Consider the following 25,789-nt stretch of genomic DNA (forward strand, 5'->3'; position numbering starts at 1 on the left):
CTGAAGAAGCGTGCTGTAAATATGTATATATCACTGTATATAACTATTGTAGTGTTTACAGAGACTAAAAGAACAAACTGTAAATGTATATATGACTATATAACTTTATTATAGTGTTCAGTCATTAAAAGAAGCACACTGTAAATATGTATATCACTGTATATAACTATTATACAGTATTCAGTCATTAAAGGTACACTGCAAATATGTATATATCACTGTATATAACTATTATAGTGTTCACAGACACTAAAGGAAGCGCACTGTAAATATGTACATATGACTGTATATAACTTTATTATAGTGTTCAAAGTCATTAAAAGAAGCGCACTGTAAATATGTATACATCACTGTATATAACAGTGTTCACAGACACTAAAGGAAGCACACTGTAAATATGTATATCACTGAATATAACTATTATACAGTATTCAGTCATTAAAGGTACACTGCAAATATGTATATATCACTGTATATAACTATTATAGTGTTCACAGACACAAAAGGAAGCGCACTGTAAATATGTATATACTCTATCATAGTGTTCAAAGGCACTAAAGGCACACTGTACATATGTATATTACTATATATAACTATTATACAGTGTTCAATCATTAAAGAAGAAAACTTTACAGAAGAAAGGAAAAATGTTCTTAACTTTAATTGAAGTTCATTAATTGAAATAAGTTAACTGGACAATACTGTATTTTAAGGAATTCTGGGGCATTGATATTGCTCCATTTATCATGAAATTTTAATATGCTTTAAAGGGCAGCTGGCTTTTTTTAATTCAGTAAAATAAAATAAAAAAAAAAATACATTGATACCCAGTAATGTATTGTCAAAGTCATTAAAAGAAGCACTCCTTTTGTTTAAACATGTGGGCATTTATCAAAAGCAAAACAAAAACACACAAAGGTGAAGTCTGCAGTGCATATTTGCCTAAAAAGTACATCATCCATGCTTTACAGGGCTCCCATCCCGTACACTGGCAGAATGAATGCAGGCCCATACGCACCTCTAAGTAAGACTAACACCAAGTAAACAGAGGACTTTTGGCTAAACACAAAGGTCATTTGGCAAGACTGAGCCTGATTTATGCTACTTTAAGCATCTTTCAACATTTTTGGACATGTAACTGTCCAATCTAATCATTGATTGGACCGGTTATGTGCTTACTTATCTTTGTTTATGGCTTTGGTCCATGAGCTATGATGCCAGATGTCAGCTGAGCAGTAGACGAGCTAGTTTATGGGTCCCACGTTATATTAAGTAGGTGTCTCTAATAACTGTAGTTACACATCAATAACATATGTAACAACACTGTAACTACCAATGATTTAAGCAATGTTAGAGATGGATTACAGAAGTACAGCCTGTGTAGTTACACAGGTATTAACTTCAGTTTTGCCTCATGTAATTATTATATTCCTTTTGATACACTACAGATCAGAAGTCTTTTAACATATTATATTTACGTTTTACATAATTACTGCGGAATAACTGTTGAAACAAGGTAACCTAATCACATCACATTAATTACCATTCTATAATTACCACTCTGTAATTGCATTGTACCTATATAACGACAATTACAACAGGTGTACTTCTGTAACCCATCCGCAACAGTGACTAAATCATTAGTGATTACATTATTGTTGCATATGTTGTTCACATGTAACTACACAGTTATTAGAGACACAATACGAAGTGGGACCAGTTTATGTACGGCCAGTTTCCTAAAAGTACTGTACTGTTAAGATGATCTTTACTGGCTGTCATGATTAATCGATTAATAACCCACTGATACAAAATAATTATTCATTCAAATGTTTTGATGAATCTGGAGCAATTGGTTGGCAATTAGCATGATAATGCATACTTTAAATTCTCTTACTGCTCTCTCTTAACAGAGCCTGATGGACACACCCCTTTTATGCAATTGTTGGCAACAGGTAAGTGTTTTTGTTAGGCCTATTTATAAAAACTGCTTACTCAAATAACAGTCAAAATAATCAGCTGTAGTTTATTACTGACAGAACTGACTGTGATCTTTGTTCTTCAGTGCTTTTGGGAAACCAGGCCATGAACAATGTGGGTATTATTACTGAGTAACAGTTCAAATTTGCATGAGTTGACAGCAGATCAGTTCCGATGACCTCGGCAGAAGGAACCGTCTGTGATGTGGAAATCTGTGAAAGTAGCTGTTCGCGCAGCAGGCTCGCTAAGTACAAATGAACAAAAATAAAGAGCATAAGAAGAGATTTGAGAGTTAGAATCGGGCGCGGATCCTCTCCAGAGGGTCAGTGTCCCACATCTGGGCGTCCCAGGCCTGGAACCAGCCAGTAAAGGTGGGGGGCTCGGCCCCCTGCTTAACGGTAGTGATGGGGATGCCATGTCGCCCGGAGGGGTCAGAGTCCACATACTCTTTAGCTGTAAAAAGCAAACGCAGTCAGCCTTGTTTAGTCTGTTTACAACATATGGTTATCATCATAAAAAGCATTTACACTCTACAGAAGCAACAAAATATTCGTTATCTGTTAATACAACAAGATTTTACTCCAAATAAGTGACCATTTCTATTAGTTGAGTCATCATAGAATAATTACAAATAGGGTTAAAAAAATTAATTGTTCACAGAGATACAAGCAGGGTGGATACGTAATTGACTGTATTTCATTAGAATACTTAAAGGGCTCATATCTTACATTTTTCCTGTATTTTGTTTTCCTCACTGAGGTCCACTTATCTCTGATTTTATGCAACAAGAACAGGCAAATTAATATTTTTAACACCCATCTTCCATCCTCCCTTTATCCCTTAGAATTGAACCCGTTTATGTTACCGTGTCCTTCAGACTGTTATATGTAAATGAGCTCTGTTCCAATTGGCTGTCCTGTCCAGCTATTGTGCTTCAATCAAAAAGCAGTCCGTGCTGAAACACTCCTTATAACTTCAGGGTGACTGAGTGGGGCTCAGTAGGCTGAACAGAAGAATATTTGTATGTGTGTTGTTTTTTTGTGACATCACAAACCCAATTTGTTCAAAGTGGGTTGTTTTGCAGCTTAGTTTCCATAATATGGGCCCTTTATGTATTATTTTGAAAGACTTCTAAATGACTCAAACATTAGTGAAATTGAAAACCTACATTTTCCAAAAGGAAAAAACAGACTTTTTACTCGACATTTTTATTAAGATCTTGAAATCAGTTGTTGCAAATCTCAAACGCAATCAAGTTTTGTGCTGCACATTTCAGTTATTTATTTCTTTCAAATGCGTATGACTGTGTAATGCCCCTAACTACAATATTAGACGTTGCAACTTGGGAACCAAACCTGGTATCTTACCTGTTTTTGGTGCACCGGTCTTTTCTACCTCTTTGGCGTCTTTGCCGACCCAGAGGAAGATCTACAAATGAGAGTATCGTGATTAGCTTGTAAATTATGACCTAATGTGGCTGAGTTATTCATGGATTGAGTTTTTTTGTTACTGAAATCTCTTGTTGCTATAGAGCTGCTTCATCTACCTGATCCCAAGTGTCCAGCAGCATGACATCATCAGTGGCCAGGTCAGACTGGGTAAAGTCTCCAGGCACCTCCTCAACCTGAGAGACGAACAGAGTACAAATCAGGACGGTGCTAATATTCTGCAAAAGCACATCAGTACATAGCACAGTAGCCACGTTTACATGAAGGCTAATAATCCGTTAATAATCCGACTAATAGCTCAACAGGAATAGAATGCGTCCATGTAAACACCTCAGTCAGAATAGACTAGTCTGATTGAAGCCATTCGGAATACAATTTCTATCCAACTGAACGAGGTGGGTAACCCTGTAAATAATCCGTTAAATAGAAGAATAATAGCCGTGTAAACGTCTGAATCTGATTACATTCCCTATCGGAAAGTATGTTCTGCGCATGTGCGTCGCGTCATAGTGAAAGTTTATAAACAATCTCAAATCTTTGGCAAAAATCCTTGCATGTAAACACAGCTAGTGACGCCAGGGGGGTGGGTGATATATGTTAGTGATGCTGTGATAAATTACACCACAATAGGTTTTTCCGAGTATGCAAACATATGGATCATAAAAGGAAGATTCTGACCAGTTATGGAGAGCCTGTAGACGACGACGACGACGACGACAACGACGACGACAACAACGACAACGTGTATAAACACTGTATAAACTGTACAGTTCAAACCTACTGTCTATCTGTCTGACTCATCTGTCTCATCAATCTATCAATAAACTAATCAACTGAGCAAGATCTCCTTTACCACTAGCCGGCTGGTCTTGTTGGAGCAGCCGAACAGTCGTGGTGGTTTGATGGTTTTCTGCAGAGCTTTGGAGCTCTGATACTCCTTCTTTCCTCCCAAAGCCGCCCAGAATCCCGCTACAGAGAAACATCGGCCCCCGAGAGAGAGTAAAAATATTACATAATATATAAACATGAAAGGCTGGTTTCTAGGAAACAAATTAAACCTAGTCTTGGACTAAACTGCAAGGCAAATGATGTTTCAACCCTGAAAAGTCTTGTTAAGTCCAAGCTCAGGCTAGGGGTCAACAACCAAAATGTTAAGAAGACCCATTTTGTCCTTTCAACAAAAATCAAACCATCTTGGGAGCCACAACATTTTACCATCTTGGCTGTAAATATGTCTCAGTATGTGCTGATGTACTAGAATAGGCTAAAAAAAATAATAAAAACAAAAACGCAGACTTACTTCGCTCTGCTTTAAGCTTTAGCTCAGCTATAGCCATTTTTCTCGCATCTCCAGCAGGAAACTTTTCCACAAAAGCAGAACAGTTTCTTGTAAAACATCTCTCGAGTCGCTTCTTATTAGCCAGCTTCTTGTTCCATTTGTCCGTTCCACCTTAAATGGTGCCTGAGGTGCCGGAATGTAACTTCTGCACCATTTAAAGTGGAACGGAAAATTTTGAACAAGAATCTGGTGAATGAGAAGCTGACTTTTAGTCACTTTTTAGTGTTTGATAGTGTTTCATTGCAGATTAAACATATCAGGAAACCAGCTGGAGTGATTATAAACGCAAATAAGTCCATTTGAGTCCAAATTATTGATGTTTGTCTTAAATCTTTCTCTTTGCCTTTCCGCCACTAGATAGGTGAGATTGCCATCTGTGTTGCTATGGTGACCAGTCTGCACTGATCTTCAGGGTTAAAGGGTGAATCAGCAGTTCTACATTAACTCCAGAGTTTAAGACCATTTATTGTTAAACTGTGTTGAACGATCAGCAGAGCTTTATTTTACTGTAAAGGAGGATTATTTTATTTTACCTACTAATCTAATTCAGCTGTGGAGCCACAACAGGGCAGTAAAAGAGCCTCATGTGACTCCAGACACATGCCGACCCCTGGCGTAGGCTTAACCTGGATCTAGAACACCAGCCACATACATTCTATTATTATATTGAGCCCTTTAAACTGTAGACTTACTATTCAGTATCTACTATGATACTAATGTGAAAGTTCTGTTGTTGTGAAAAATTGGTGCATTTTCACTTTAAGGGATTAAATATGTAATATTAATTTAAATTTTATGAACATTAATATTGACACTTGGATTGACACAACAGTTACTTTAGACCCATGAAATGAGGAGAAAATGCTGCTTTTCTACAACCAAATCCAAACATGGACTATGTGGTCCAAATTCTGTGGAATTAGCACAGTGCTAGTTGCTAATGGAAAACTTCTCACCTGGCCCTTTGCCTTCCGCCACATCGGTGGGCTTTCCTCCCAGGAAGGTGACCACATGCTTAGCAGTGCCCACTTCCTCTGCACTGGCCCCCACACCCTTCCACACGAACAGTGAGTTGGGGGTCTTCAGCACAAACACATCATTGGAGTTCAGATTGGATGCACAAGATTGCACCTACAGAGAGAGAGAGAGAGAGAGAGAGAGAGAGAGAGAGAGAGGGAGAGAGAAAGAGGGAGACATTGAGGGCAAGAAAGTGGGGAGCGAGAGAGAGAGAGAGAGAGAGAGAGAGAGAGAGAGAGGGAAAGAGGGGGACAGAGACCAACATCGAGGGCAAGAAAGGGGAGGGAGAGAGAGATAGAGAGAAAGAGAGAGAGGAGAGAGAGAGAAGAAGAGACAGCGAGCGAGGGGGGGGCAGGAGGTGGAGAGTGGGCAAGAGAGAGAGAGAGAGAAATAAAGTGATAGAAAAGAAATTATGACTCTGAAATGGTTCCACTGCTGTCTTGTAATGATTGGTTGCTTGATACAAAAGTATTTATATGTCCGATTTTGATGATTTGATTCTTGCATATAATTATCCATACCAAGTTTATTTGTTTAGTATTATATTATAATAAGAATTTTCCAAAATGGGAAGAGTATTAATGAACACAACCTGGAATGAGAAGTAGTAAAAAAACTGCATTAACAAATTTCTTTGTAGAAAGAATTTTTATTATTTTGACAGATTTTTTAAAGAATTTTTCAAAATTTCTACATAACTACAGTGTTGCAACGCAAAAGAAGTCGTTTACAGTGGTCTGATGTAAAATGCCCCATTCTAGAGAAACTTACAGAATCGGCATCGTTCACAGTGGTGGTGATGGGAACCAGACGTCTGAAGAGTTTAATGCCTCTAAAAGCTCCTTCACAAAGTTGAAATGGTTCTGAACGCTGCCTGATATTTCAGACATTGTTTTATGATAGTTTTACAAAAAGCTTTTGGCTTTTTATGAATCCATTTACAGCGAAGGGAAACATACAGGGTGCTGTCAGGCAAAGTAGTCTCCAAATATTTATATATTTTTTAAACATTCATCATCATTCCATATAAACTCAGAAGACTCGTGTAGGTTCACTGGTGGTTCTGGATAGTAAATAAAATGTCTATATTTGTGTTGTAGTCATGGCGACCCCTGGTTCCTATCACCACCACTGTAAAGACATCTGAGTCATTAGTTTTCTTTAGCCCTGGTATTCCCTGGTATCACATTGAACAGAAAATCAGTGTCCCATTTCTTTTGTCCAGTTACTGGTCAGCTGTTATTCACTAGCACCTACAGATCAAACAGCTGCTGGACGCTCTCCTTACCTCTACAGCCCTGGTGGCCTTGGCGGTGCTGGTGCGGATGTGGAAGAGTCGTGTGCTGCCTGCCTGGGTCTGGCCACCTTTGCGAGACGTGCCTCCGCTGTGGATGATCATGGGCTTCCCCTTAAATATGCTCATCAGGTGGGGAGGCTCTTGGCTCTGGGTCACACGTACCTGAACATTGATACACAGTCAGTGTCTGAGAGCAGGAAAACGCAGAATGGGCAGAACGTAAATCTACAGTATAATAAAAAACACGATCCAATCCCCTTTTAAAGAACCCGTATCATCGGAAAACCACTGTTTCTTTGCATGTTCGAATAAAAGAATTTGGTGTGTGTACATTTTGTTGAAGGTTCAAAATCTACCATTCACTCCCAGGCAAAACCAGCCTGTGTTGATCACAAACATCATAAGGGGGGCAATAAAAACTGTGAGGCCTTTTAAAGGTTTTGTCTGCTCTGTAATGACTTCAGTTTTTTAATTTTTAACCACTTTTTTTTTCCCAAAATCAGTTGTCAATTTCTCCACTCCCTAGGTCTCCCTCTCTCACATGATGTGACCAAGCTGGAAGGGTGAAGTCTAGCATGTGCTTCCTCTGTGAAGGAGGCTCCACCATGTCTTTACAAACTGCTACTAACATCACCGTACAGCTCAACACACTTGGAGGAGAACACTAACTGCTAATTCTGTTACGTCAGAGCCGGTTTATGAGCAGCCTGGCCACTTCCTATTTCCCCCATTATATCAAAAACAGGACTGATAAACAGCAGAGGGCGCCCATGAACAAGTCCTCAATGAATGGGAGTAAATGGAGCTAAACGGCTAAAAACAAAAAGTTAAAATAGTTTCTAATCACTGAACCAGAGCGTTTCTTTAATTTTAGAAAGTAGAAGGATGGATTTCACTAAATAAGCAAAGAAATCTCACCTGTACGTTTCTTTTTTTCTACAGCAAATGAGTGCTGATTGGTTGGCAAGCGGAGCAGCTCATTGGCTGTTTGCGCTCACTAACGTCATGGACGTACACGAGGTGCCGTTTTAAACTCCTATAACTCGAGTTTAAAAGCTAAATGAAAAGTTAAAATGTTTTATGCTGCTCTGTGTTCAGGAAATGAATGTATTCTTTTACATTAAAAATGTTTAATCATTTATAAACTATGACTTTGCTCAAATGCTCCATATTAACCCATTCATTTTGGACTCGCTCGGGAGCGCCCTCTAGCGTCTGAGAAACCCGGAAGACATTGCAGAGTGGAAATTCTCCTCTCTACAAGTTCTCTGGTTACGCCACCTAACAGACGCCCAGCATCATGTTGAGTGATGGGGGGAAAAGGGAGGACCATCCTATCCACCCTGAGAGAGAGAGGCTTCCAGACACGGGTGGGTGTGGCATCACCGTGGATCGTAATCGCAACCCTTTAAATGAAAGGACCACCGCTTCAATGGTTACGCCACTCAGGAGACCCACCTTCAGGCACTGAAATTAAAATCTCACCTGGACAGGAGCTCCACCCATGGAGTCATCCAGCTGGACGGTGAGGAAGGCAGAGGCAGCGAGCTCGTCCTGTGTGCTCTTCAAGCCCTGCCTGTAAACACACAAACACCTGCAGTTACCACACTGACAGCACTATCACTGTTATAGCGTACAGAAGACGTCACACAGTAAAGTACATCGCCTTTATCATATCGAAACCATTTTTACTCCATACGATGATCAACTGACCAATTCAAAACTAACAATAAAATCTCATTACATTAACATACGTTAAAGTCAGCATGAAATAAAATCATAACTCATTCATCTTCTGTACTGCAATATGTTAAAGAGTGAATCACGATATCAGGGAGGGTCTCTGAGTTAGCTGAGGGTTTTCTCTCCATGACATGACGGTGGGGGGGGGGGCAAAACATGATATTATTGGGTAATATTACTTTGCCCCGCCCACTGGTGCCCTCCTACATCAATACATTCAGGAAACGTTTTAGGGGTGATGCAAAAGTCATTAGGTTCTGGTGGAAAATGATGGGAAAACAAGAATTTTGACTTTTACATGATAATCAAGCTTAATATGACCAGATACAAAAGGCATGGAAAAAAACTTTTTGTTTTTAATAAAACTGTTTGATGTAAACATTTCTAACATAAGTTTGAAAACATTTGTTTACTAAACAGTTGGTATGGTCCATGTATGTTAACTAAGCTGTGCAAATGACTCAATTTAAGTCACTGTTTTTGTGATGTCATGAAAAAAAACGCTTCTTTATTTTTTTCATATATATATATATATATATATATATATATACACATACATATTCTCTCTCTCTCTCTCTCTCTATATATATATATATATATATATATATAGAGAGAGAGAGAGAGAGAGAATATATATATATATATATATATATATATATATATAGAGAGAGAGAGAGAGAGAGAGAGAGAGAGAGACACATACACACACCGATCAGGCATAACATTATGACCACCTATGACCATTATGACCAGTTTTTAAACACCTCAGTGTCACTGCTGGACTGAGAATAGTCCACCAACCCAAAATATCCAGCCAACAGCGTCCTGTGGGCAGCGTCCTGTGGCCACTGATAAGGACTAGAGGATGACCAACACAAAACTGTGCAGCAGCAGATGAGCTATCGTCTCTGACTTTACATCTACAAGGTGGACCGACAAGGTAGGAGTGTCTAATAGAGTGGACAGTGAGTGGACACAGCGTTTACAAACTCCAGCAGCACTGCTGTGTCTGATCAACTCAGACCAGCGCAACACACACTAACACACCACCACCACGTCAGTGTTACTGCAGTGCTGAGAATGACCCACCACCCAAATAGTACCTGCTCTGTGAGGGTCCATGGGGGTCCTGACCACTGAAGAACAGGGTAAAAGGGGGCTAACAAAGTATGCAGAGAAACAGATGGACTACAGTCTGTAACTGTAGAACTACAAAGTGCTCCTATATAGTAAGTGGAGCTGATCAAATGGACAATGAGCGCAGAAACAAGGAGGTGGTCAGAATGTCATGCCTGATCGGTGTATTTACACCTAGGAGCATTTCAACTCAGACTGCTTTTTAAATAAGATGCAATAGAGCACAGCTAAAGAGAACAGAGCTCAGTCTGTTTAATTTGAAGGAAAAAAAAAAGAGATTGGATAGAATTTTTGCTACACAAAACCTCACAAATGAGCTGAACCTCAAGGAAAAAAATCCTATAATACAAGAAAAATAATACAAGCTTCTTCCTTTTTCTAGATTATGAGGTTTTGTTGTTACAGCGACAAAATGGTTAGCGCTCTTTACATTCTTTACAACTTACAGTAAAGGCTATTTTTTGCCCTCTTCTGTAAAGTTGTCATTTTGGAGACACAGTTTTTCTCTTTTGGACATTGACGATATGCATCTTGAGCTTCTGCCTCCACAGACCATACAAGCTACCATAGACAAAGAGATCCACTACAGTGGGAACTGAATAGAACTGATTAGGGAGAGATATGGACTGTGAGTGGACACACCATGTGTAGATGATGTGCTGCTCTCGGCTGCCCTGTTTGTAGCTGTACAGAATGATGTAACAGTCTCCTCCGTAAAACTGACCATATGAGGTGGGGTCAACCGGGACCCGCTCTCCTCCCTCCACGCGCCAGATCTGATTGAGATGACATTTCAACAGCTGGTTTTAAACATATACAGGAATGGAGATGATCTAAATAATCTAATGAATTTGTCCATTAGGCTGTAGATTACATAGTATAACACATTAATGACCTCTAAACCTTAGTCTTGGAGCAAATTGCAAGACAAATGGTGTTTCAGATTAATAAGTCATATTAAATCTGGGCTTAGGCAAAGTCTTGAACTGCAGACTCAATATTCAGTAATTATAATTAAACTAATGTGTAAGTTCTGGAGTTCTGAGAGTGGAGAACTGAAGTGTGGACCCCCATACAGACCCCTGGAGTTTATGTAATATTAGATTAAATATTATAAACATTAATATTGATATTTGGATCTGTATAAAAGTATCCCCGTTGCACCTTTCCACAGGCACAGCATGTATGGTCTGTAGGGCACGTGTCATCTTTTGCATATGAATGTGATTTTAATACATGAAACGATGGGTTAGCTGCTGTTATCTGAAGTGTTTTTAATAAGATCCTCTCTCATCAGTATGAATTTCTAGCTATTCACCTGAACTTTCCCAGATCCATCGTCCACCATGCTGTGCTGGGCGGCCATGGCCTTGTTGGAGTGCAGGGTGGAGGCGTCGAGGGGGACCTGCTCCACCTTTGCGATTCGGCCGATGGTGTAAGCCTTGGTTGGGCCCGTGGTCAGGTCCTTATCCTTCCAGTCAGAGAAGAACTGCTTAAATAGAGTGGTTTCGCCCCCTGCTGGCAGCACCTGGATCTGTAGGGACAGAGACAGGTTACACTGTAAATACAGAACATTAGCTTCCTTTATGAGTTTAGCCTACAGACTCAAACTGGAAATAGCACAGTAAGATGTGCGAGCAGCCAGAACTAGAATTAGAGTTTGATTAAGTAAGCATCTTTTTATATATAAAGAATTTTTTGTGGCTATTGCTGGAATTTACCACAAAGAAAGTAATTAATATACACAAATAAATATAAAATATAAAAATGTGCAATATTGTACAGGTTTAGATGGAATACATAGCATGAATTAATTATGGATATATAAAGTACAAAATGTGTGAAAATATGTGTACAGTAGGGGTGCACCAATCATGGATTTTCATGGCCAGTTATGATTAAGCTACAGTGGCTAATGGCTGACGATTTTCAGTCTTTATTTTTTTTGTTAAATCTAATGCCCTCATTATACGTGCTAAATGATATATATATCATTTAGCACGTGTATATATATATATATATATATATATATATATATATATATATATAAAAATAACTCATATATATATATATAACTGTATCAATGTTTACATATTAGATCAAACTCATCAATTAAAACAGTGGATGGTTTTCTGTGATATGGGCCCTTTAGAGGAAACTATAGTTTTACTATTATTATAAAGTACAATAAGGCAGTTCTACAGAAATATGGAAGTGCTTGATTAGAAATCCTCCAGTTTCTCATTGTAATACTAGTTACAGTAGTTATTTTGTAGGGGAATGTGCTTATACACAACAATTCATTGCAAATATCAGACTTTACATTCATATGAGGCCAAGCTTTACTTACACAAAAGCACCTTATCTGGCTCTTACAAGGCTTTTATTGCTAACAAAGGACATTAAAGCTCTATTTAGGAGTATGGAAGTCACTAATCTTTCAAACTTTCTGCATAATTTAATAACTAAGATGTAACCAAAGTCATTCAGAGTGGTTTGATGTGAAATGGCTCATAGAAACTTGATAGATCACCAAGTGATAACTGGGCAGAATGCAGGATATTTTATATATATATATATATATATATATATATATATATATATATATATATATATATATATACACACACACACACACACACACACACACACTGACCAATAGCCAACTGCATGTTATGAGCAATTTTTCCTCAGTTATGTGTTCTTGAGAACTCAGTACTTTGTGCATTTATCTAGAGAAAACACCACAAAAGAATTTTAGAGTAGATTTATTCACTATTTAAGTATTTCACCATATGTTGTCTAAGCATCAGATATCCAGTTACACACTAAAACACATGGTTTATAAAGCAAATTGTAATGAAACACTATTGAACACACGGTGTGCAGCTGTAGGTGATGAATATGAGGCTGTGCACCTGCGTTTTACTGGAGTAATTCTTCTCTTTGATGAAATGCTGTGCGACCTTCATGGCTGCTTTGCGCTCTGCGACGTTAGCATTTTGACCTTGGAGCAGAAACAGAGGAAAGGCTGAATGGACCTTGTTATATTTTTTCATTATGTGTACATTATAAACATAATATGAACTAATTTTGTGATTTTTATAGTTACAATACATAACTATAATATAGTTACACTATGTTGCAGTTGTAATAACTCCAACAACAATATAATAACTCTATATAACAACAGGCTTTATAATACAACAACTGTAATAGTTTAAAATCATAACTATAATATTATGGTAATATATTACAATAATATACCATTAAAATAAAAATAGTCTTATACATCATAGTCTTTATAACAATACTCATTTTAAAACATTACTTAAAACAACATTAATCATAATAATAATAATAATGATATAGCTAAAAAAAGTTATTATAATAAGTATTTATAACAGTCTGTATGTTGTAGTTATAAAGCCTTATGTTATAATAGTTATACTTGATGATAACGAGCTGTTATAATCATAATATGGTTAAAACTACAATAATAGATTATTATAATAAGCCTTTATATAAAAAACTACTTAAGCCTTTATAACAAGCCCTTATAATCATATTATAGTTATACTAAGTCTTTAACAATACTCTCTATAATATTGTAGTCATAAGTTGTTACTCTTTCGTTCTGAACTCAGATGAAGGATGTTGAGGACACGCTCTCATGCAGCCACAACCAGAACATTTCTAAGAATCTAAATCTGAGCGCCTGAAGAAAGTGTACCCCACCCTAAACGTCATAACGACTCTTACCACACCTTTCCAAACAAACACGTTATTATCCACGCCGTTGTCCAGGATGTAGCACTCCTCAAGCGACAGCATGGCCTGTTTGAATGGACTCGATTGTGCCACCACAGACGTCTTCATGAAACCAGTAGCATCAGATATCTATAAAAGGGCCAAAATATAATATCAATCCATTATTATTAACCAACTCTATTAATTAATCCTACACTGAATGCTCTGTACGCTGTTATTCTCGGTTTACTACATGAGTAGTTTGGCCGAAACTGTAGTTGATCAATCAAGGCATGTTTGCTTCTTTAATTTTGCGCTGGAGCTACGTGGCTAAAGTAAAAGAGGATCTTATGGACAAATACACGGCTAAATCTGCATTCATTTTTAGATAATCTCAGATTATGCATGGGCAATATGACAATATTTTGCAGTATCATGATAAATTACATCACAGTAAGTCTTATGAGCAAACAGCTGAATGTAAAAGTTTAAATGCTCCTGGTCAAATGACAGGTTTTGTTGGTTTTCTAAGTGAAAATAATACACCCTGTACAGGGAACTTAAATATGGCATTTTTCTGCAACTTTCAGTGCAAAATTTCTATTTATATGCTGAGTTTAATATACATAAAATATATAATGGCCCATAACTTTTGCACAGGCCACATTTCAAGTTCTATTTTTACCCCAATATGTGAAATTCAGCCAATAAACAGTGACTGTGCATTGAAATATGCAGACGAATTCATGGCACAGCTTGAGCCTGAGAAAAACACATACTGTATATATCTTGTGATAGGGATGTAACAATACAACATATCGTATTATATAAAATTACTGTATCATTGTATCATGACTAACATTAGCATTTCGCTAGAGTGTTAGATCGAGACACTACAGCGCACAACTTTGGTTTCAAATATTACATCTTTATATTAGTGAATGTTCTAATAAACTGAAAATGAAAACATTAACATACTAACACAAGTCACAGTTTCAGCCACTCCTTATTTCTGCTGTACTGAAAAATTCAAACACTGCTGTATCGTATGGAATTGTGATTCTTGTGAATTGCTGCACCCGTAATATTGTGAAAACATCTTTAGGTATCGTGATATTGTGTTTTTGCCGTATCGCCCACTTCTATCTCAAAATGTAGTCGGTCAGCAAAGCCACATTTATTCCTTTAGTTTTAACATTGGAGCTACAAGGCTAATGTAGCTAGCCAGTAATGGAAGCCAAGTAGCATTGGTGCTAACTGCCTGCCTAAACCATCACACATTCACCTCAACTGTTTCTGACCCTGTATGACACACTGTTATCTATAAACAAGGACAAAGGTACATTATCAGAACTAAAAAACGGTAGCAGCCATCTTGAAACATGAACTGAGTCTGCACTTCTGTCCGTTTCATATATTTTATGTTTGTTATATAGTTTAAATGAAAATGTAGTTTCACGGATGGACACAAAACTTCACTTATGCCTTTGCTAGGGAGCAAAATGTGTTACCATGTACAGCGCCCCCTTCTTCCTGTTGCACGTGTCCACCTTCTCATCGTCCGGTGTGGCTGGGGCGATGGTGGTTTTGGGGCCCAGAGCCTGAGGAAGAGTCATTACATTAGAGTTCATTCACATACAGGGACTCTGACACGGGTCAGATGGCCAACAGCATCACACCAACACATCTAACAAGGTCTGATTGCCATGCAAGTCAAGCCCCTCACTACCCCCACCTCTGTTCTCCACTCTTTCTCTCTCCGACTCTCATGTGGACCACAGAGGACACATCCTCATTAGCAAACACCTCAAGAGCTCAATGCTTCCGGTCGCGCTGCAAACAATGGCTGATACTGTCCGAAATCATTGCTGCGTTCCTAATGCACCAATAATTCAACTGAACAGCCTCACCTGAATTTCCACTCGATCAAGTTTAAAAATGTTCAACTTCAGCTGAAAAGCTCTGCTCGTCATGTGTCACTTAACGAGGTAGCCGATCAAAAGGAGAGTAAAACTGAGCTGTAGAGTGAATACGGGCTGTACAGGACAGATTTACTCACATCTGTGATTAAAAGGTTTGATTAAAACCCTGAGAAACTGACTTCTCTCCACTGCAGCTCGGTGATCAGTAACTGTAATGTAGAAATCAATGCTGTGTCTCTGTGCTGGTTATGGTGTTCAGGGCACTCGCTAATGTTTGCATGGGCTGAGTAGGAAAAACTAAACCTGGTGGACTTTATCTCCAAAATAAAGCGCAGTGAGTGCAGATCTGTTCAGAGGTGCGTGATGTGGTGTTGAACACAATAATCCACACCGCTCCTTCTCTGCTGTGCAAAACCTGACTCAGGCAAATTCCTCACGGTTCCAACGCGGATTTTTGTGGAACACGTTCCGCCGTCTAAATGCACCTGCTTTGACACGGAGATGCGCTTTCAGACGTGGGATGTGTGGCTCCGTTGTGTGCCGCAGCATACTCTATTTACCGGGCTGCCCCTGAGCTCTGGTAAACAGCCCACAGTGGCAGATGCGCAGATTCATACAGAGTCCAAATGTTTTTAAGTTTTGCATGACGAGCTTCAGCCACGTCAGACTAGCCTTTCTGCTCATGTTAGAGGAACTACCAGACATGCAAACTGCTCTTCTATTAGCTGAGCGGAGGCCGAAGGACGTTTTTTGAGGGATGCTGAAAACCGGCGACCCTCTACTGCCGCTCTGTTAAACGGTGCAGGCGGAAGTTGGATAAAACGCTACTATTTACAGCCGGATGTGACGACGCAGTGACTGTGAAAAAGGTCCATTGTACAAAGCATAAAACAAGGTATTAAAGCAGTATTATGTAGGTTTGAGGATTTGGCGCCCTCTCTGGTGGAAATGTGTAATTGTGTAAGTACTTACACAATGTACACAATTTTTACATGACGTTAGACAGCCAAAAAGATGGTTCTTCAAGGGTTCTTTAGTGAAGAAAATGGTCATACAGAACTATGAACACTCAAAGAACCCTCTGCATGATTAAAGGGTTCTTTGCATCGTGAAAGTGGTCCTCAGATTGTTGGACAATGTGCTGCAGATGGTTTTATACAGAGCCTTTTTGAAAATGGTTCTATTTAGCATCAAGATGGGTTTTTCTATTGTAACAAGCTTGATAACAACAGAAGAACCCTTTTTGGTTCTATGCAGAACCTTTTTCAAAAAAGAACCATCTACAGCACATTGTCCAACAATCTGATGACCCCTTTATGAGGCAAAGAGCCCCGTTAATCATGCACAGCGTTCTTTGATTGTTCACGGTTCTGCACAGAACCATTTTCTTTACCAAAGAACCCTTGAAGAACCGTCTTTTTCAAGAGTATAGTTAGTGTAGCACCAATGTTAGCCTGACTAACAGATCAGTCATGGCTCTTTTTTATACATGGTGATGGAGGAGTTAAATGAGAGTTAATGGTGTTTATCGTCTAGCAAAAGTGAGTAGAGCTCAAAACACTGTCTTCCAAAACCATCTTATGTAGTGCAGCTCTATTCACTCACTACAGTGTGAGCCTAACAGAAATAAGAGAATTCTTTCTCACATCAATAATCTCCTGTGGCTCCGCCCCCTCCTCCACCATGTGCAGCTTGGCTCTTCCGTTCCTTTCGTTGTCACAGATATCGATGGCCACCTGAGAGGCCTTCACCGTCTCAAAGCGGTTACACTCACTGCCTCTCCACTGATAGATGTCCTACAAAACATATAAGCCACATACGACACATTGTTAGCAATGATTACTATAATAACTAGACGGGGAAAGTTGGAGAACATATTTTAAGTTGGCTTCACAAAGCCGTCGCTATGGAATCCCAGGTCACTGCAAATGTGTTGCTAGGCCAGTTTTATGTTATCCCAGGTGGTTGCTAAGGTGTTGCTAGGCCGTTTCTATGTTATCCCAGGTGTTTGCTAAGGTGTTGCTAGGCCATTTCTATGTTATCCCAGGTTGTTGCTAAGGAGTTACTAGGCCGTTTCTCTGTTATCCCAGGTGGTTGCTAAGGTGTTGCTAGGCCATTTCTATGTTATCCCAGGTTGTTGCTAAGGAGTTACTAGGCCGTTTCTATGTTATGCCAGGTGGTTGCTAAGGTGTTGCTAGGCCGTTTCTATGTTATCCCAGGTGGTTGCTAAGGTGTTGCTAGGCCATTTCTATGTTACCCTAGGTTGTCGCTAAGGTGTTGCTAGGCCATTTCTATGTTACCCTAGGTGGTTTCTAAGCTGTTGCTAGGCCATTGTTCTGGTATCTCAGGTGGTTGCTAAGGTTGCTGCTAGGTGGTTGCTAAGGTCATTGCTAGGCCAATGCTGTGTTATCCCAGGTGGTTGCTAAGATTATTGCTAGGCCGTTGCTCTGGTATCCCAGGTGGTTTCTAAGGTTGCTGCTAGGTTGTTGCTATGTTATCCCAAATACAAACAACACAGAATAATAAAAAGATGACGACGACGAATAGTTAGTTGGCTCTGTCATGCCAACTTACATTTTCGCTAGACAGTCATCAATGGAACTACATATTAATCTGGATATATTTGATCAGCCAAGCCACGAGTAATGCAGGCTGATCAGCATTGTGCTAACTGCAGGCCTAAATCATCAGTCACTTGCCAAACCATGTGGAGTTGTACAGTATCTCTACAACTTCTGACACTATGACTCATTGTTACATTTAAACATGGGCAAAAATGTGTTAGCATAGCTACAAACTGTAGTAGCAGCAGCCATCTTGAAGCCTTAATGACAGATTTTTGTGCTAAATTTTATATTTCACTTCCTTTGATTACAACTAGAATTACATTTTAATCCAATAGATCTAATGATGATTTAAAGCATCAGCTCAAATGGTTTCTTATCACAATGTACACAGAAACCAGGCTAACACCACCTGCTAAGTGCAGGTCATTTTCTGCTATTGAGGTTCAACTGTTAGTCTCAGGAAACTGTACCTTGCCCAGATCTACGATGAAGCAGTCTCCCTTGTTGAAGCTGGCCCAGGAAAAGTCCACTTCAGTGGCTCTGATGACCCTTCTGCCCTTAACGTGCAACAAACACTTCGCATTCGCCTCATTGGTGACTACATGATGGAACCCCGATGCAACACCACCTTTCTGGAATGAGACACATGAGAAAAAGTGAATTAAAGGCGTGTGATTATATAATATACGTTTGACTTCTTTGAAAAAGGTGTATGAGGCTTAAAAACACAGCAACACTAGGGGTGTAACAATATAGAAATTTCATGATATGACATCTGTTGTGGTTCTCGCACCAAATAGCAATGCATTTTCAATACAAAGGGAAAAAACTGGCAACATTCATTTTACATCTATTTTTTTTGGCCAAATTCTAACTACCAAAACAGACAGCAGCACCTGCTGAAAACAGAGTTTACCCAAGTTTTAAGTAGCTTCACATTACAGTGATGAAAATTCCTAGATTATACCAAGAGTTTATACAACAGTTAGTTCCGGCCACGCAAGCTGATTGGTTGAGAAGCGTTCTAACTGTGCTGTTATGTTGCTATAACAGCATGTTTTTTTCACAAACACTATCACTCTGCTGAGACACCGTTGCTAAGCAACGACTTTGACAGCTGTAGGAGATGCTCAAGCCATTTGAATGTTTTTACTTCTTACTTTGCCATAAATGGATACTTTTAAGATCACATCTGACCGACAGCCGATTTAGTCAGTGAAGACGAGACTATTATAGTTCCTTAACAAGCAGCTTGTTGCTACGTCAGAGTAACGAACTCCGCCCACTCGCTGCACAGCCGGCAGTTCGTTCTCCAGCTCCTCACACTAAATTCCCCAAACTGTCATCACCACTGAGCAGCTTTTCAGTCGGGCAGCTGTGACAGAAGAACAGCTAAACAACCTGGAATCAGCCAGAAATGAACCCAACACCATTCGCCAAACTAAACGGGCTGTAAGATGCTTTACAGACTGGCTGGAACAAAACAACATTAAAACTGATCTGGCAAAAACTGACAAAACTGAGCTGAACTTGATATTGTGGCAGTTTTATGGCTCAGTCCGATTTGGTCAGACTCTGAAGATCAGACTACACGTTTAGCGAATGGTATTGGGTTTAATTTCTGATTCAGTATCATTACAGAGCGGCAGTTTAAGAAAGATACTGTCCAAAATTCTACTATTTCAAAAATATCACTCTCAGAAAGTGGGACAGGATTATATAACGGAGGGAACGCAGTGATCCACACTCGTGTCTGTGTGACGCGTATTGTCTGTGTGATGTTTGTGTAGATATGGCCGTGTGGTTAATGAGGCTCAGAGAACCTGTTGATGTGATTGTTTTTCCTCTGGTTTTATATTAAGCTTATTTCATTTAATAGTCTATTCAGGGGGTCTTAACTTTATGTAGTAGTTATTTATTTACAATGATGGTTAAAGCTTTGTAGCTCTGTAAGTTTTAGCATTCCTTAATCCGTGTAGATATTCATAATAACCTTAGCACCTTCTTACACGAAGCTGAAATTAGCTTCTTATTTGCCAGCTTCTTGTTCGAGTTTTCGTGTTTCACCTTAAATGGTGAAGCAGGCAACTTTCTGGTGCCTGAAGCTGCACCATTTAAGCTGGGACGGGAAAACTCGAACAAGAAGCTGGCAAATAGAAAGGCAACCTCAGCTTCGTCCTTCTTACTGTGTTTAGGGGTTTATTTTATTTTTATGTGTTGATGGATTTGCTGATGTGTCTGATTGTGTTTCTCGCGCTAAACTCGGTTTTTAACGTCAGATACAGACTGAATACTTTCCTGCTGGTCCGGACGGCTAATTATCACGATCAGTTATTAAAGTAATAAAAGCTGCCGAGAGCAGATCCGTGCAGCCTGGATTAATCTGTGTCTGAGAATTATAACAAAACAGATTTGGTGAGTAATAAGGAAGTTGTGGTCAATTTAATCCTGAGAACTCATCGGATCTTGACTGCAAAAACATGGCGGACGTGCAGACGTATCGCCTCAGATACAGAACAACAGACAACGCAGCATCTAGATATGCATATCTATGGTCTGTATATACTGCTGTGTCACTTTGCTAGACCTCCATTATCTTATTTTTGGAGATGTTAAATATTCAGTGGTATTTGCCGAATGCTGTTTTGAACAGGCTGATTCTGGTTTTGAGCCGTTTATCTCTGAGTTGATGTGCTTGATGTTGATAATAATGTCCAGCTGTTTAGTCATGTGTTTTTGCCATATGCTCCATTCAGTCTGCTGCTCTGCCTATCGTTTTAAATGTATAACATGTAGAAAACAATAAATGTTTGTGTTTTATTTGCCCTCCCCGTTGGTAAAACTACACTGCGCCACTGTAAAGGCAATTAATGAAAACCAAAAATATATGGACTCACATTTTCAAACATATTTCTGTTTGTACATTTTACTCTGAACTATATCGTCGTATCCAAAGAAAACCATGTATCTCCATTTTGGTAGATTTTTTATTTTTCTACATCATTTCAACACACCAGCTGTCCTTTACGGTGTGTGAACATTTCATGATAAATGGACCAATAGAAATGCTCTAAAATCAATTGGAATAAAATCTCTTTACATTGACTTACACTGAAAGGTGAGAGTGTTTTTGCCTTCTTCTGTAAAGTTACTATTTTGGAGGTACTAGTTTATGACAGCGATGATATGTTGCACTGAAAATGTGCCTTTTTAAAAACACATCTCTGAAGAAACCGCCAGTACAGAGCGGTGAACTAAAAACAGGCCCACTTTCTACAGTTCTGTTGTCTTGAAGCTTGCTGCGCTAACGAGACTGGCATGTTTGTGGTGGAAAGAATGATACATAACTGAAGTAATGAATGCCCTACACTCTTAAAAAGGATTGCTCTTCCAGGGTTTTATAGTAAAAAGAATGGCTCTATACAGAACCCATGGTTTGGTCAACGATTTGCATGCTTAAAGGGTTCTTTGCATGGTGAAGTAGTTCTTCAGATTGATGAAGAATGTGTTGTATATGTTTCCATACAGAACCTTTTTAAAATTAGTTCTATATTGTTATGGTCAATCTTATAACAATAAAAAAAAAGCTTCTATATACTACACATTCTTCACGAATCTGAAGAGCCATTTAACCATGCAAAGAACCATTTAAGCATGCAAATGGTCCTATATAGAACCCATGCTTCTAAACAAAAATGATCTCTGTACTAAAAACTCTTGAACCATCTTTAAGAGTGTATAACTGTTCCTTTGCCTGGTTTTAATCTACACTGCTCTGAACACAATGTGAAGCTAGCAAGAACGCTGCCACTTAAACATGCGAGTAAAAGTCATTACCGCATAATGCAGCTATATAATAAAGCAATAAGCCATGAGAGGCTGTGCGTTACTGCGATTTTATCAAGGAAAGGGTGTTTTTAGGCACAACGCGAAGCAGAGTCAACATAAACCATAAGATATGATCAAATACATGATTTTTTTAGAAAATAATTTAAGTTATTATTAATAATGATCTACATAAATGAGTATTTTGCCAAGAAATGTAATTCCTAGAGTATGGTATCGCTGCCAAGCAACCATGGACAGCTAAATGAGAAGGACGTTCAGTCGCCCATCACTGTACATTGCGGTCATTTTACAAATTTTCATAACTTTTTTGTCGTATAACCATGTACATATGATATGATAATGCAAAACATTTGCTTTATAAGCACTTTTTGGTCACTAAATTACCACCGCGAGTCTTATTTGGCACCAATCCAGTGGCGCCCTCTTCTCACGCTGGGGCTGAAACTCGCTGCTCCCTACATAGTTCACTACGTAGGAGTTTAAATACTGGATCCTGCAGCCCAACAGAGCAAAATACAACTAAGAAATCAGACTCAGACTCATCCACACTCAATAAATGATGCACTGTTTGGCTGTAGAAGCTAGAATTTCTAGACTTTCATAGCTAGAACACTATTTAGGGAGAACAGAGCCGTTTGGGATTCAGCCTGAGTTTGATGTGACCTCTGACCGAAACACGAACATTTGAAGTGTGTAAGTCGTTCATTCATTCATTTTTTAGACTTTCATGTTGCCATTTTGCAGTTAATCATACCATAACTACTTAAATTTAAGCATGTGATATTAATGATGGAGCTGTTCAGGCTGTTAGCTGTCTTTTAGCCTGTTAACTAGCGAACCAGCCTAGTTCTAGTTAACACCATAAGTTTTCAGCCCCTCAGTTTAAACAAACAAAAAAAAAAGGTTCTTAATTAATCAGTACATTTGTGCTCCATGTGAGCAGCATTAGAGTTAAAGATGATTTTATTAACAGCTCAAGGGTTTTTTTTACGCCGTGGCGCAGCTGTTGTGAGGCAGTCATAGGTGTGCGGCTTTGAACGCGGCTCAGCCAATCAGATTTTAGGACCGGAACTATCCATTTTATAACTGTGTATAATTCAATTATATTACTACAGACCTACAGATGTCCGCAAAAGTTTTGGCACTCTGGTCAAAGTACAGGTGCGTTGTTGATTTTCTAAGTGACAATAAGTTAACACATCCTCTACAGAGAACACACATAAATATGCAAATTTTAGTGCACAATTACTACTTATTTGCTGAATTTAACATAGTGGAAAAAATAAAACATAAAAACCCTAATTCAAACTTGTGCTCAGGCCACATTTTATGTTGTATTATTTTTTCCAATATTTTTCCAGTAAACAAAAATCATGCATTCAAACTGTCAGAACTGTGTTCCTTGCAGAGAATGTGTTAGCTTATTATCATTTAAAAATGAAAACTTTTACCTAAGACCATAAATGTTACTTCACTATATCACTTTTGAGAGGAGATGTTACTGTAAATAGTGTTAGGCTTGAGGTTTTTGCCACAGATAAAAAAAAAAAAGTAAAAGAACGTAAAAGTAAAGAGAAATGCATCTGGCTATGCTGGATTTTGAGGTTTGGAAGTGGCTCCAGTTCCATTAAACTGTGAACATAATTGCTTTGGGCTCAGTATTACATAAAGTACCACCATCTAACTGGATTTGGATCTGTAGAAGTCTGCTTTGCACCAATGTCTTTTGTGAGAATTTGCTAAACAGATAAAAGTGAACAAAACTGGTTAACAATGCATAAAGTGATACTCACACACACACACACACGCACACACGCACACACACATGCATGTATAAGTCCTGCAATTATACAGAATGATACTCTGTGAAAGAGCCATTTGATTCCCACCTTATACTTGATCCCTGATTTAAAGTAGCCCTGGAAAGTGAGGGACTCGTAATTCTGGACCTCACGGTACTGCACTGGTTTCCCGCCGAAGTAGTTGTCCAGCTGGGCGGAAAAGATGGCAGCTGCTCCACTTTCATCCTGAGAACATTCCTCTCCTAACATTGAAAATGGGCAGAAAACACAGAGAAAAAAAACAGAGGCATGTTAATTCATTTAGTATTTGTAAGTGTACGCTTTGTCGCCTGCTGTAAGAAAATCTTACACCTCTGAAACGGTAACTTTACAGAAAAAAGGAAAACAACATTCTTGACTTAACATCTGTTTTTGAGCTCTCTTTGTTGGTACACTGTTCAAATCCTCACCTCCAACAAGCTGACAGAGAGCATTGGAAGAGCCCCAACACTGGACACTTAAATCCAGGCTTAAAACGTTCCTATATGTGCAGCTTTCAGCTCAGTTTAAACACTGTTAACGTTTCTAGTCCCTTTTCCTCTGTAACGGCACTTTTTTATCCTAATCTAACTTTTAATTTTTTGATCTGATTTTTAATTTAGTGATTTTCTCTTTTAAATCTATTGTTTTAATCATGTTTTAATCATGTGTTTAATTTCCATTCTCGTTTAATTTTTTTGCAAACAACTCTGTATTTTCATTTGTAAAGCACTTTGAATGACAGCAGTGTATGTAAGGTACTACATAAATAAACCTGCCTTGCCCCAAAACTACTGAACTTTAGTTTCATAGCAGATAATAAATACTGAATTCATAAGAAGTACTGAATACTGTATAGTAGTTACTGAATCATTTATAGAAGTTAATGAATAATTTAGTGTTTACTGAGTAATTCATAGCAGTTACTGAATAATTCATAGCTGTAGTTACTTATTTTATACTTAATACTGAATAATTCATAGAAGTTACTGAATAATTTGAAGTAGTTTCTGAATCATAATAGTTACTAGATAAATACTAGATAAGTGTATGATTAAGTTATAGTGGTTACTGAATAATTTACAGTAGTTGCTGAAAAATGTATAGTAGATGCTGAATAATTCATAGTAGTTACTAAATAATTCACAGTAGTTACTGAATAATTTATAGCGGTTACTGAGAAATTCATAGTAATTACTGCTTCAATACCACTGAGTACTTATTATATGTAACTCATAAAACTTCAATCCCTAAGAAGCCACTCAGTGAGCCAACAAGTGTGCTGATTGTGTGTCTAAATTACACTCTGCATGCATGTTATTGACGTCAGTACTTCCTAAAGAGCTGCAATCCACTGTGGTCAGTAAATACACCATCTTTCATCACCTTACACTCAGTTCTGGCTTAAGCCACATCCATTTTCAACTTGTAATTTAAAAGGAGGTATCAAGCAGATTTTAAAGAAAAGATATAATACAGTGGTTAATGGGCTGCTGCCCAATCAGCTACTATGCAGTGTATGCAGTTACTGTTCACTGGTTGTTGTTGTTGTTGTTGTATGCTGCCTGTAATTGGTCTAAAATCAGTCTTTTTATGATCCATGCAGGTGTTCAGTGTTCTAGAAGTGCTTATCATACCCATCATATATTCATATAATACATACTCACATTATATAAATGCATATCTTGATGTAATAACCTTTTTTGCGAGGGAGTTTTAGAGGTGGACGTCTGGTTCCTTTCACCACCACTGTGAACAATTCTGACTCAGCAAGTTTCTCTAGAACAGAGCGTTTCACACCAAACCACTCTGAATGACCATTCTAAATGTTCACCTCACAGCCATTTAATTTTAATGATTTTTTTTGAAAACACTGATTAAATTCCTCTTTAATCTGAGGGGTGGGGCATTAATCATAAA

At 38.5% G+C, this 25,789-nt stretch overlaps 1 protein-coding gene across 2 annotated transcripts in view; it reads right to left on the reverse strand.

Annotated features, from left to right (window-relative positions):
• Positions 1-1,678: 1,678 nt before the first annotated feature.
• LOC118797032 (protein wntless homolog) overlaps positions 1,679-25,789 on the reverse strand; it is a 62,420-nt gene continuing 38,309 nt past the window's right edge. The window contains exons 13-27 of one of the 2 annotated variants that reach the window (XM_036556241.1): positions 23,939-24,093; positions 18,671-18,832; positions 17,280-17,429; positions 15,223-15,312; positions 13,729-13,861; positions 12,880-12,968; positions 11,280-11,495; positions 10,604-10,737; positions 8,567-8,657; positions 7,073-7,243; positions 5,724-5,898; positions 4,282-4,397; positions 3,527-3,604; positions 3,348-3,408; positions 1,679-2,433 (exon numbers count right to left, since the gene is read on the reverse strand). In XM_036556241.1, the coding sequence (XP_036412134.1) occupies positions 2,273-2,433; positions 3,348-3,408; positions 3,527-3,604; positions 4,282-4,397; positions 5,724-5,898; positions 7,073-7,243; positions 8,567-8,657; positions 10,604-10,737; positions 11,280-11,495; positions 12,880-12,968; positions 13,729-13,861; positions 15,223-15,312; positions 17,280-17,429; positions 18,671-18,832; positions 23,939-24,093 (1,982 nt within the window). In that variant the 3' untranslated portion in view covers positions 1,679-2,272. Of the gene's footprint in view, positions 2,434-3,347; positions 3,409-3,526; positions 3,605-4,281; positions 4,398-5,723; positions 5,899-7,072; positions 7,244-8,566; positions 8,658-10,603; positions 10,738-11,279; positions 11,496-12,879; positions 12,969-13,728; positions 13,862-15,222; positions 15,313-17,279; positions 17,430-18,670; positions 18,833-23,938; positions 24,094-25,789 lie in introns of those variants that run through there. The other variant, XM_036556242.1, reaches the window with a different exon arrangement.

The sequence above is a fragment of the Colossoma macropomum genome, unplaced genomic scaffold (genome assembly GCF_904425465.1).
Source record: "Colossoma macropomum unplaced genomic scaffold, Colossoma_macropomum, whole genome shotgun sequence".
NCBI classification, from domain to species: domain Eukaryota; kingdom Metazoa; phylum Chordata; class Actinopteri; order Characiformes; family Serrasalmidae; genus Colossoma; species Colossoma macropomum.